Source organism: Arvicola amphibius, chromosome 6 (assembly GCF_903992535.2).
Source record: "Arvicola amphibius chromosome 6, mArvAmp1.2, whole genome shotgun sequence".
In the NCBI taxonomy this organism is placed as follows: domain Eukaryota; kingdom Metazoa; phylum Chordata; class Mammalia; order Rodentia; family Cricetidae; genus Arvicola; species Arvicola amphibius.
The window spans coordinates 42759042-42771984 of NC_052052.2; the positions used below are offsets into that span (position 1 = coordinate 42759042).

The 12943-nt window shown below is 46.8% G+C and overlaps 1 protein-coding gene across 2 annotated transcripts in view; it reads right to left on the reverse strand.

Moving 5' to 3' along the window:
• Positions 1-4752: 4752 nt before the first annotated feature.
• The window catches only part of Plpp3 (phospholipid phosphatase 3), a 77600-nt gene continuing 69409 nt past the window's right edge, over positions 4753-12943 (reverse strand). For both annotated transcript variants that reach the window (XM_038334174.1, XM_038334175.2), the window contains one exon: positions 4753-6630. In XM_038334174.1, the coding sequence (XP_038190102.1) occupies positions 6505-6630 (126 nt within the window). In that variant the 3' untranslated portion in view covers positions 4753-6504. The remainder of the gene's footprint in view (positions 6631-12943) is intronic.

Genomic DNA, 12943 nt, shown 5'->3' on the forward strand with positions numbered 1-12943 from the left:
CATCTATTATTTTAAAATATATCAGCTGAGCATAATCATAGTTTATCTGATCCTTTCAATTACTTAGCATGCGGTTTTGTTATTATGAGTAGATTTCAATGTACATCCTTATATATATATACTTTTGTCTCTGATTATCCCTTTTAAAATTTTCTACACTTAAAATTATTACTTCATGCTATATAGGATTCTTGATGTACTTGCCAAGATACAAATCAAATCATATTATTCTCCTTTTTAAAAAAATCCCTAAAGATGAATTGTGGACAATAGTTCAGACTCCTGAGGTGGGGTATTCTGCAGACCTATCCTCAGTTTACCTCTCTGACTTTGGCTCCTGTTCCTGCATATGAGCCTCTTCCTCAACCACGTCAAATGAAAAGCCCATAGGCTGAGCCAGAGCTTTGGGCCCAGTTGTTTGCCTAGAAAGCTGTGCTTCCTTTTCCACAATCTGGTTGACTTTATTTGCTTTGAAACTTAACAGTAAGCCTCATTTATGTAAAACATACAATATGTCTTCCATTTAAGTGTCAGTTGGGAGTCAGACTTGGCTTAAAAAAAATCATGTCACTTTAATCAGAATTGCTACATAAGGCATGCCATATTTGATACCCAACTGAAGAAATAAACACAATTAATGAGTAGCTTCCATGATGCATGGCCAAGTGGAGATTTAAGGAAAAGGAATTTTTGTCTTGTTTTGTTTTAACTCTAAGTCCACATTCTTTATTCGTATTATCTGCTTCCCATATAATCTTCCTTTCCTTTGGATTCCTCCCCTTTGGGTTTTCTGAAACATCCTGGCCTTTGGCTTTTTCTTTGTCTGCTGTTTGAACTGCAGTTCCCTGGCTGCTGGAACTCCGCTGAACTCTCAGCGTAGGGGAGAACTTAGCCTGCTGACTGGACGGTGAATGACGAAGCAAACACTGGTAGCGCTTTCACAATTCTGACCTCAGTTTCCCCTCATTTCCTCTCCCGCGGCTGGCGCTGACTTCACGAGCCAATCTCCTTGGGGACTGCCACTCATTTCCTCTGATGTCTCGGTTCATGCTGGGGTTTCCCAACTGGGCAGGTGATATCATGGTCCTGAAACTCCTCTGCCAATAAATATAGGCCCCAGACAGCGTCCCCTTGAGCAAGCACGGAGAGAACAAGACTGAGAGGACTGAGAGTGCCAACAGGAAGCCTCGGCTTGCACACGTGGGCTGGAGAACGAGTGGGATGACAGCTCAGGCGCAGGACTGATGCCTGGTGGATGGAAAGAGGCCACTGCGCATGTTAAGAACCATCCTCAAAGAAGGACAAAGAAAAGGGAGCATGACCCTTGGCATGCAAGCCCTATCTATGGGAACCAGTGTCCACTGAGGCTGCCCTTGTAATATGAGACACATCCACCTCCTCCTAATACTCTGAACCCATAAGAAGCTTACCATTTACTGTTTAAATGCAATGGATTCCACTCCCTAAAACCGGCACCTTCCCTAGCAAGTGCTTGACAGAGAGCTGCCTGGACCACGTGTTCCACAATTTGGTCACCAAAGCACCAGTTGTTTGTCCTTTCTTTCTCCTGACTCACTTCAAACACTGCAGCATCCTTACAGATGGCACCCACATCTCCAACCACACATTCAATCATATATGTGAAAATACATAAACCTATATACATATATATGTGGACATACATGCATTAATGTACCAACTAGACTAGCGGTGTCCTTGTTCTCCATTTAATCAGTGTTCATCAAATAACAACTGTGGCTCTATCTGAAGAAAAAGAATTGGCATCACTCTCTAGGAAGTTTACCACCAATAGATGAGATGATAGACAGGTTAGTAGTCAGCTAGAGACAAAGGAGGCAGAGAAGCCACCTAACCTTCTTCTCCTCAAGATAGGTGAATCTTAGCACCTGTCTGCAGAAAAAGAATGGAGAAGAAAAGGTGAAAGGCATGCAGTTTAAGGTAAGCCAGCATAGAACCCAGCCACACGAGTACAAGCTGCCACATAGTAATGGAGGGGGCTTTAGAGGAAGAATAAGGAAGCCTGAAATATGAGAAAAATCATACTTCAGTTCCACTAGTACCTAAAAGAAAGAGACATAAAAGACCAAACCAAAAAAAAAAAAAAAAAAAGGAAAAGGAGAAGGAGGAGGAAGAATATGTGTCTGAGTTAGGACTAGGACTCAGAAAGGCAGACAGAACAAGCTGAGCCTCAGGACAGCTTGTTGGGATGGTGCTAGGTAGGGAACTTGGAAGCTTGAGTTTGGGAAAACTACAGTATCTTATTCTGGGGATAACCATTCCACCCATCTCTTTAGCAAGGCTTAAGGTAAGCCGGCCTTCCTAGGGGTGATCCCTTAGCCAGGTAATTGACCAGCCCTACTGGATTAACTCTTTTCTGTTTTTGAGTAGCTTGGAGTGTAAATTCTCCACTCAGACCAGAAGTTTATCCTCTTGAAAGGAACTAATTTTTCCTGAGGGGGTCTTTATTGCTGCTCGGTCATACTGATGTATTTATCTAGGACTTAGGAAGTAATTAGTAAACACTTAGTCAATGAATAACTGAAATTGTTTAAGACTGAATACCCAGTGTTAGAGGTGTCAATTAAGAAAAGATTCTTTACTGAGTCTGTTTGCCCCCACTTCAGAACAACATGGTATCTTTAGTCATCCCTGAAGTGAAGGACAGCATTTTGAGCTTTTATGTTACCGATGGTCACAGGGCTTTGTTACCTGGCTGCTGTCTAACTGGTCCAATGGGGACTATGCTGTCCTGTCCAGAAAGGTAGGATGCAGGCAGGGTGAGGTATGCTTTTGACCCAGAGAGCGTCTCAGACTTGTTACAGAGAGTTCTTCGTGTAATTCTGGTTCATAAAGCTTTGAGGTTACTAATGTCTGACCCAGTATATACTGAAGTGAGCCCCATGAAGACACGGTGGAGACAGTGCACACCTCAACAGAATCTGAAGGTTTATGGTACAAAGCTTATTACACAGAAGAGTCCCCTGGGGATTTTACCAATAGGAAGGGTCCTATTCTGTAGGCTCAGGTGGAGGAGGGTCTTCTGCTTCAGTGTTTCTACCACGTTCCTCAGGGATGTAGATATGACTGGTTGCTCTGTGGACCATATTGTTAGAACCAGCATCAAAGACCTTGGAGTGAGGTTACTTCTTGAGGACAGTTCAGCACTTTTGGAGGAGATGGATGAGGTGCCTTAGATTCTAGAAGCACCAGCTCTCCCCTCCTGACGCCAGGAAGTCCTCTTGTCTCTCTGAACCCTTGTTTGCACTGCATCCTGGATAGTGTCCAAAATATTGGGTTTCATGATCTAAGTTGATGAGGACCACTGACCAGGTCTCTTCCTCTAGAGGGTGCCAGATCTCATTACAGACGGTTATGAGCCACCATGTGGTTGCTGGGAATTGAGCTCAGGACCTTTGGAAGAAAGAGCAGGCTGTGCTCTCAACAGCTGAGCCTGGATATAAGGCCACAAAAATGTCAAAATATTGCTGGCTGGAGCGGGGCGGTGGTGGGTGGGGTCTGAGAGCAGCAAGTGGCAAGCTGATTTCAGAGGCAAAGGAAGTTAAGAGCAGCATGGGGTGTGTGTGTGTGTGTGTGTGTGTGTGAGTGAGTGTCACCATGGATTGAACCCAAGGCTTCATTCATTTTGCTAGATAAGTACTGTACCCCTGAGTCATCCTTAGCCCTCTCTCTCCCTTGAATATAAATGTACTGTTATACTGTGCATGGTCCCATTGTGGAGTTTGGGGGAACACATAGCTTGAGTCTATCAGGTCACAGATTGCTCAGGTCCCTAGAATCTGAAGGTTGTATTTATTGCACAGCATGGGGAATATAGTAGCAGATGGAATTAAGTTTTTGAATTAGTAGACGTTAACAAAGGGAGATGGTTTTAGATCATCCAAGGGTCCAGGCAATCACCAGGATGCTGAATATGGAAGAGGAACAAAAGAAAACAAGAAGGCAAAGTGAGTAGGAAGACGAGGCCCACAGTAAAGGAACGCAGGAAGACTCAGGAAGCTACAAAAGGCAGGAGCTTCTCTAAAGCCTCCTGCCCAGGAAGGTAACAAATTTGTGTTATTTCAACTCACCACGCTGTTGTGTAATTTGTAATTATTTTTTACAGGAGCAAAAACAAACTAACCTAAGGCCTGTCCTACGAAGTGCTGGCAGGCTCTTAGGCAACTTATATCATCTGCATTCCACAGTGTTCGTTCTTCCTTTCTCAAGCTAAGAAAGGCTTTGAGGTGTAAAGGGACAACCAGGTAGAACTGGCTGGCACACAGGTGCACAACACACCTTTTTCCTTCTGGGTTGGGGGGGGGGGGCGCACAAGGCAGGAGAATGGGAACCCAGTGCCCTTGTCAATAGAACACCTTCTTCCTTTGATAGGGGCTGTGGGAAAGACTTTTCCTTAAGCGCCCCAAGCCCACGTTATCTAGGGAAGTCTCCATATCTATCTTTGGGGGACCCACAGCTCCCACCTCCCACATGAAAACCCTTTAGAGCACAAAAGCCCTTTTAAGAGGCTGGAGATGAGAGCCAGCCCCCAGCCTCCCTCTGCAAACAGGCTTCAGAGATGAAAGAACAGCTTCTGCATCCTGCCTCTGTAGTGGCCATGACTGTTTCCCACTGAGACAATCAGAGGCCAGCCCACCCAGAGGCCAGCCTGCAATACCTCCTCCTCCCTCCCGAAGAGACACCCCTCAAACAGTCCAGGCAGCAGAGCCTTGGTTAGTCATGTTATGAGCTTTTATTTAAAAAGCACATTTAATACACGTTTAGTTTCGCAGATACACGTTTTCACTTTGTATGCCACAAAAAAAAAAAAAATCTTTGAATATTATTCTCTTTACAAAACGGAACCTTACAAAAATACTGACGATTTAATGTTTTTATACAGTTTTTTTTCTCTAGTTGCAGTTATTTCTCTCACTGTAGAACAATGGCTACCACAGAACTATGATAGTTTTAGTTGAGATTTAAAAAAAAAAAAAACTCAATGCTCCTTTAAGCAGCTAAAGTAAATAACACAGGTCGAGACACAGTTTGTAATCATAGTGGATATAGCTAAAGTTGTTTCAGAAATAATATCTTACATAGTTAACTTTTAATGTTTTATACATTATTTATATAATATTTATATATAAAATCATAGCTTGCTATATGTTGAAATGAAAGGACGGAGTCCGTGGAAGGGATGTGCATGTGGTTGATCCATATGGTTACGTGTAGCCCTTTGAAAGATTTGAAAAGCACTTTTTTGTTTTTTCCTTCTTCCTTTCCTTGGAGGTTCAGTAGAAGGGTCTCTGTCTACTGTCTAGAACGGGACCTTGCTTGGAAGGAAGGACACTTGTGGATAGAGGATAAGGAAAAACTCTCTATGCAGATTTAACCCATGTGTTCTGCCCAGCAGAACCCACCAAAGGACTGTCCCAGGGATCAACCCAGAGACATTAGTGCTTTACACAGCAAGACCAGCTCCTGCAAAAACCCTCTGGGCTCCCTTATGGTGAAGGGTAACCTTTTGGGCGTGAGACTGTCTGCTACTCTGGCTCGCTCTGATCCCAAGGAGCCAAAAAGTTGGTTCATTTTTTTTTTTTTTCATTCTGCCCTTTCCCTCCCCCTTCCTGACTCTTTACCGAGGCTCCTTTGGTTAGCCAGAGGCCAACCACACCTGTGCTCATCCTTGGCCCCCACCTGAGATCCCGGTAGGCACCCAGCAAGGACCTCAAGGGGACGGCAGTAACCGAAGTCTAACTGTTTCTACATGTGCAAGTGCCCGGTGATTGATCCTGCAGTGGCAGTTCCGCGTCACAGTACGGTGCCTCAGAAGACACCCTCTGGGTCTTCTGAACTTGTGCTATTTGTGAAGTTCGCTCTTCCACAAAGGGTCTCCTAATCTCTAAAAGTGAGGGCCTGTGGTTGTTAGCCTGGGGATGGGGGAGACGACAGAGGCCTCAGCGCCAGGAATTTAGATTAGGGTTCTGACCACTCTGAGCCAATGCATTCATTCCTGGTATTTCAAAACGCAAAACTTCCTTGAACCAAAGTCACAGCAGAAGTGGGGCAGGCAGAGGGGCTGGTCTGGTGCTGGTCTGAGCCTTGTGTGCAACACAGGCACTCGAGCTGTTCTCACTGGCCTGGGATTTCTCGGGTCACCAAAGGTGACCACAGCCTCTGCTCAATCATTCTAGTGTTTTGCTCCTGACAGGCCTGTGCTCACTAGAACATGAACACTTAGCCAGCTGCACAGCCAGGACTCAGGACGCCGGCCCTGTTGTCTCCACACAGGCAAACAACCTATTCGGGAAGGCCACAGATAAGGCGTTTTTTTTTTTTTTTTTCCTTTTCTTTAAATGTTTTCAAAATCCATCGGGCAAAAAGCTTTTCCCTACATTCTACTGTCAGATGAGATGGGAGAGCAGCAGGAACATGCTGTCAGCAGTCACTTCAGAGAAACCAAGCGCTCTGCAGCCGCAGCACCTACACCATGTTGTGGTGGTTGTTCCTGTCGATAATGTCCACAGGTGACAGGATCTCCTTCCTGAGAGCGGGGGCCGGCAGCGAGAGGGTCGCCTTAGTCTTGAAGAGATCGGACACGAAGAACACCTAGGACACAAATCAGAGGTGCGAATCAGCAAACGCCTAGTGCGGGCTGGGAACAGGCCAAACGGGGATTTGGGGAGACACAGGCAGTTGGAAAAGAGGGCCCAAATCATAACTCTTTAATCCGGGGAGGGGGAGGAGAGGTCCCACCTTCCAGCAATCACTATGCAGACAGGAAACTGAGGCAATGACTACCTTGGCTGTGAGAAAGCCCTACTTATATGGACTTTGGAGTCAGTGCTTTGAATCTGGAACTTAACACTTCGGACTCGTCAAGGCAAATGTGTTATGAAAGGTTACGTTCCCAACGAGGGGAGCGCTCATAATTCTTCAGTTATTCATCCATGCTACTCTCCTCTTTCTTACAAAGGAATCCAGACGGGGACCAAAAGACATCAGCCAATACAAACTCTGACCAGCAGGTGCTGTAGCGAGAAAACAGTGGCGACCACATTTTCCTGAAAGCCCCACGACGCCAACCATCTGAGCGGGGAGAGGCCAAGAGACCCAGGTCTTGACACTGAGAGTCAGCAAGTCACTGGGAAGAAAGGTCAGGGGACAAACCTCCTGCTCTCATTCCCAGCATTCTTCCTCCTCCCCAGCACGTGACCTTCCTGAATCTTTCTCATAATGATTGGGAAACATTTACAAAACGCCCACTTGCAAGATGGCTCAGACACGGTTGCTGTCTGAGTGAGCTCCCGATGAAAGAGTCAGGAACCTGACGAGCCTACGGGAGGGAGCAAAGTTGCTTCCCAGGGAGCAAAAGTAAACACACAGAATCAGCCTGAGATATTCAGCAACAGGAGTTTGTATTAAACCATCCAATACAAGTGTCAGCTGTCAGCCACGTAATTCAGTAGGAAGTACACAACTGAGTTCATACTGGGAATGAAATACATAAAGATCCTGGATGGGGACATAGCTCCGTGGTGCTTATCCAGCAGACACAAAGCCTTATAGGTCTGATCTGTAGCATACACACACACACACACACGGATACATGAACACACATATGCACACACAGCCAAACGCACAGACAGGCAGACACACATACAGACATACACACACAGAGAGAGTTTTCTGTGTCCCTCAGCTTTCAGAACTGAGACAGTTTTGATGCCTACATAGCACTGTGACGTCATTCTGATCACTTAGTATGAAGATGAAGTTCTTAATTAGAATTCAACCAACAGTCTCTAGCAGCCAGGCTCTGGCTACTCAGGCCTCGGACTATCTGCTGAACTGATTTCCAGTGTCCATTCTGCGATAGCACAGAAATCACCAAGGAGCTGTAAAAATCCTAAGAAGAAGCGGGTGTGCTAGCCACTTGCAGGGAAGAAGGAGCGGCTATGAGATAAATGTGCACAGGTCCTGCTTGTCACGGCCAAGTCCTGCGTACCATTTAATTTTGCACATTTTAGCAATTCACCCATTTCTATTGTTTTTTGCTGTTGTTGTTTTGTTTGTTTTGTTGTTGAGGGAAGGGGTAGAAAGCCAGGCTGTATCTATGATACTAGAAGAAAATGAAGTATTATCCCCCCCAAATGTGAACCCCTTAATAAACTTACAGCTTGAGTGTCATTGAACGAGCCAAGGCAAAAGCTAAACCTTACCCCCTTTCTTTTCCAAACTGCGGTAGGAAGAAAAGTTTGTCTTCTAGACAGAATCAAGCTGGGATGTGTGGGGTGGGTACTGAGACCCACCTGTTTACCACCTGCTGGAGGCTTGAGGCTCCCCTCCTGGGGGCCCTCTACACATGTGGGAAAGGAACAAGTGTCCCCAGCAGACATTAACAGACAGGGCTAAAGGTCAGTCTGTTCAGTGCCTAAGCTTTTCATTCCTCCCTTACCTCAAAGCCCTCCCCACTCCTCTCCATATCTCATGCTGCCCTAGGATGATGCTATCTCCTGGCAAGTGCAGAAACAGTAGACAATCCTCTACCTGAAAATTAGGCTCCTTTCATCTTAGCTTTGTAGCCCCGGAAGAGAGAACAATGTCTCTGCCACTGGCTCTCACCTCCACTTACTGAGCTTCACGGTGAGATTATTCTCAAAGCCCTGCCTGAGAGACCTTCACCGAGACTCCTTCCACCTACCGTGGGCAAATACAGACAAGAACAGCTCCTCCAACTCCCACAAACACTCACCTCCCGGTCTCCTACGACAGGCTCATGTGCACTACACATGAGCATTTCTGTTTCCTGAATGGGCTCAAGAAGACCTATCCTGTTTGCAATTAAGTTCATTAAGATGTGTCTTTTCTCAGTGCTCTGGACTGGAGCATGGTTACTGGACCTAGACTAAGCCACCCGTTCCCATGTCTGCAAAGATGCGCTTCATGAGATTAGTTCAGCTCCTTGCATTACCTACAGCATGTAGTCCGTCTGTGTATACATCAGGCACTCGATGTGTTGGCTGCTGAATTTATCAAACGCCCTCTACTTTCTGGGAAACAAGCACTGTGGCTTCGGACCACAAGTGCACACACAACTGAACCCTGAGGGAGTTGGAGGCAGGGGTGCACACTCCTGTGCCACCTGTACACAGCCAAGGGACAAGGGACAAGCTTGAGCCAGCCCAGCAGCATCCTGCCTCCAGCTGCACTTTGCCTTCGGCGTGGCTTGAGGTCACACAAACACTAATTGGGAATCAGGAAACTCGATCCTGTCAAGACTCAAACAGGGTTCAGTCTTCCTGATGCTTGAACAGCAGAACCAAAGAGAGCCATTAGATGTAAAAAGGCCTTGGCTTGGAGATGTCTTATTTCTTACAGGAGATGATTCCCTACCCAGACAGGGCAGTCAAAGGTCCAGCTTGGGAAGGCTCTGCCCAGATTCAGAGCTGTGGCTGGACCACAAGAAACACCCACTTCCAACCCACAGCCCTGTTCCACAGCCCTCTGTGCTGCCTGAAAGAATAAATGAGAAATAACCTCTCAACAAGTGAGTAAATAAAGACCATCCCCCAAATAGCCAGTTCCCAACACCGCCCTAGTGACACTGCCCAGAACACTCGCCTTCAATTCCATTCTGATTCTTGGAATTTTATAAACTACCAATTTTGAGAAAAAAGAATGAACGCCAACAATAAACACCTATTAAGCTCTTAGTGTACGCTAAGCCCCAGTACATAAGACAAAGATCTTTGCTCAGCAGGAGCTTAGGAGTAATGCAGGAGAGAGCCAGGTAAGCAGTCAACCATAATACTGTGGTTTAGAAAGATTAAATTCCAGTTTATTTATTTATTTTGTGTCCACGTGTGTGAACATGTGCATACTACAGCATACATGTTGAGGCCAATGAACGACACAACTTGCAAGAGTCGGTTCTCTCCTACTCGTGGGTCCTGGGTACCAAGCTCAGCCTTTCGGCTAGGTGGCAGGTGCCTTTATCAGCTGACGACCTCATGGGCTCTGATCCTGCTCTGTTTTAAGGACCATGATAGAAGGAAGCACAGAGAACGACACATTTAACCTGGACTGAAGGGCTAAGAATGGGCCTTAGAAGGCTGGCCCCAAGGACCCAAGAAGAGTTGGCCAGGTGGTGAATGGCAGAAATCACAGCCAGCAAAGACTCAGGAGTGAAAACCCAGCACGTTCAGGAATTGAAGGAAGCTCAGTAGGGCTAGGGACAGAGAGGTCGGTGATGCTGGAGAGAAGAGAGCCCCATCTTTGGTCATGGTGAGATATCTTTTGACTCTGGAAATCACTGTGAAGGGGGAGCATCCCATTGGAAGGATGGGCACTTAAACTGGAGAAGGAGCCAGAGGGCACAGTGTGACTGAAGGAGGTCCTGCAGTGTGGAGGAGAGGCAGTGAGGACATGAAGAAGGAGATGGATTCTGAGATGTCAGAGGGTCTACAGCTCACAGAGATGGGGACGGGGCACAGGGGGAGGCAGCCGTTTTCTTTTAGTTCTGTTTTCAACTCCATAAACCTTGGCACTGGTTACAACAAAATTTCTGAAAAATCTCAGTGATTCCGGTAGACTGCTTTCTTCAGCCTTCTAACACTTGCTGCCCTAAGGTATTGTCTTGGGGAAGTGATTCTGACCTCCTGCCGAGTTTGAACGTTTGGCCAGTCTGTGATCGGATGCAAGGGCGGAAGATGATCCCCTTTACCCAAACACTCTGGACAATGTCACTCTTCCTCCAGCAGCAAGACTACACACAAACAAGGTAGCTCTAGAAACCCCTGGCACTCGATGAAGAGATAAGAAGCTCACAGTGTGAGGCCCCTGCTCAAGGGACTGCTCCCCCATCCAACCAGGGGGCTGGTAAAGGGCTTGGCTTTTCAAAGTAGGCAGACTTATTTCTCAAATCCAAGTCTTGCCATTACTTGGGACACAATACCTACCTCACGGGATAGTCTCTGATACCCAGAGAGAAACTAGTAAGCGGCAGACATCATTACTGGCTGATGTATTCAATGCCTAGTTATATAAATATTATATGTTTTCTCCGTTCCTAACATGGAAGGACAGGAAAGAACTAGAAAAAGAAGAATGGTGGTCGCAGGTGAATGTCTATAATTCCAGCACTCAGAAGTTTGACGCGGGAGGATCCATTTTCGGCTATGTATGTAATAAAACAATGAGAGAGAGAGAGAGAGAGAGAGAGAGAGAGAGAGAGAGAGAGAGAGAGAGAGAGAGAGAGAGAGAGAGAGAGAGAGAAAACGTGTAAGCCAGACTCATTACCAAGTAAGTGGAAGGGAGTTTTCCCTACGGCAGATAGAATCTACTTGCAAAGGCCTACAATTTCTAAGGCTGCTTAGACGGGTGAGTCAGCACACTGGCAGAAGGCTGTTTTTTGATGTCTCATCACCAAGCTTCACCTGCTGTGGAGAGGCCAGCCACCCCTAGGGCACACAGCCCCATCCTGCTGGGATGCTGCCCAGCACAAGACCACGGAGACCAGCGAAGACCAGAAACGGGAAGTCAGTCAGCAGCCCGGCTTCTGCCCCTGCGGCAGCGGGTGGCTGAGTCAGCAAGCAGTGCCAAGGCATTGGGCTCAGAGCACATGGTGACAGCGGACTCGGCTGGCCCTGTTCAGAGATCCTCTAGGGTTTCCACCCCTGAAACTATGCAAGGAAGCCCCTTGAAGATAGGAATCACACCAACACACGCTGGGACTTTCAGGAGCCCCCGCCGAATGTCCATACCAGCACGGAACAGATAACACAAAAATCAAGAGAATTTTAGGATCTCAGATGCAGATGAAAACAAGAGCTGTCTGTCTGGTCTGGTATTTCGCCAAGCGTAGTCCTGCAACCACCTGGTTCAGAATCACCTGGAAGCTTCTCAAGAGCGCTTATCTAGGCGTGGCCTGGACAGTGCACTTTACCAAATGTTGTGGGAATCGGTGGAATAGACTGAAAGCTAAGAGAACAGTGGTGGAAGTTGCAAGAGGGGAATGGAGGGAATCGAACCCTCTGCAGGCCATCACACTGCCCGGTGCCTCACAGCTTGTATCCTTGACAGAAGCTCCTGATCTGCGTCCTGAAAACCACAAGCTCTCCCGCCAGAGCTGCCCTTACCTTCCATTTGTTTCTCCTACTGCACTGCTAATAACCTTCCATTTCGCTGTTACAACACAGGCTTTGATGTGTGTGATCTTTTAAATGCTGCATCATGCTTCTCCTTCCAGACTGCGAGCTCCTCCGGGGCAAGGATTATGTTGAGTCATCAGAGCCCAGAAGTTGCAGCCCTCGAGAGAAGCTAGCCACCTCCCACGTAAGTACAGACACCACGGCTGCCTCTCCAAGTACACTTTGAGAAGTAGGCTTGGCCTGGAGGTTTCCCTCCAGGGTTCTAGCATACCATAGCTTAAGAGGAGAAGCTCCTTTGGAGAAGCAAGCCCTGGGAACTGACTCACCCCCATGGCCTGGTACAGTAACGCTGTCTAAGGAAAAATTATCGTTGGCAGCCGAGTCTTTTGACTACAGGGGAGTTACTCAACTGTAGTCATTGCCTTTTAACCTCAATAAAAGGCTTTCAGTGGCTGCTGGCACCGGGAATTTGCCAGCGTCTGTGTTGAGTGTTACCCTGATGCATCAGAGAGGGGACGTGATGGGGGTGGGGGGAGAATGTCACGCAGCAGGGTTCTTGCCACTGTGTTTCTCTTGTTGCACCAATGACTGAGACTATGTCACCTTCCTGTGCGGTCCAGAACTGAGTGTGAAGATCTTATCTGATCATCTACTTGCCTTGTATTTATGTACAACTGTTACTTAAATAAAAAAATTACAAACACTAGGGCTGGAAAGATGGCTCAGCAATTAAGAGCACGTGCTGTTTTTCTGAGGCCCCAGGTACAGTG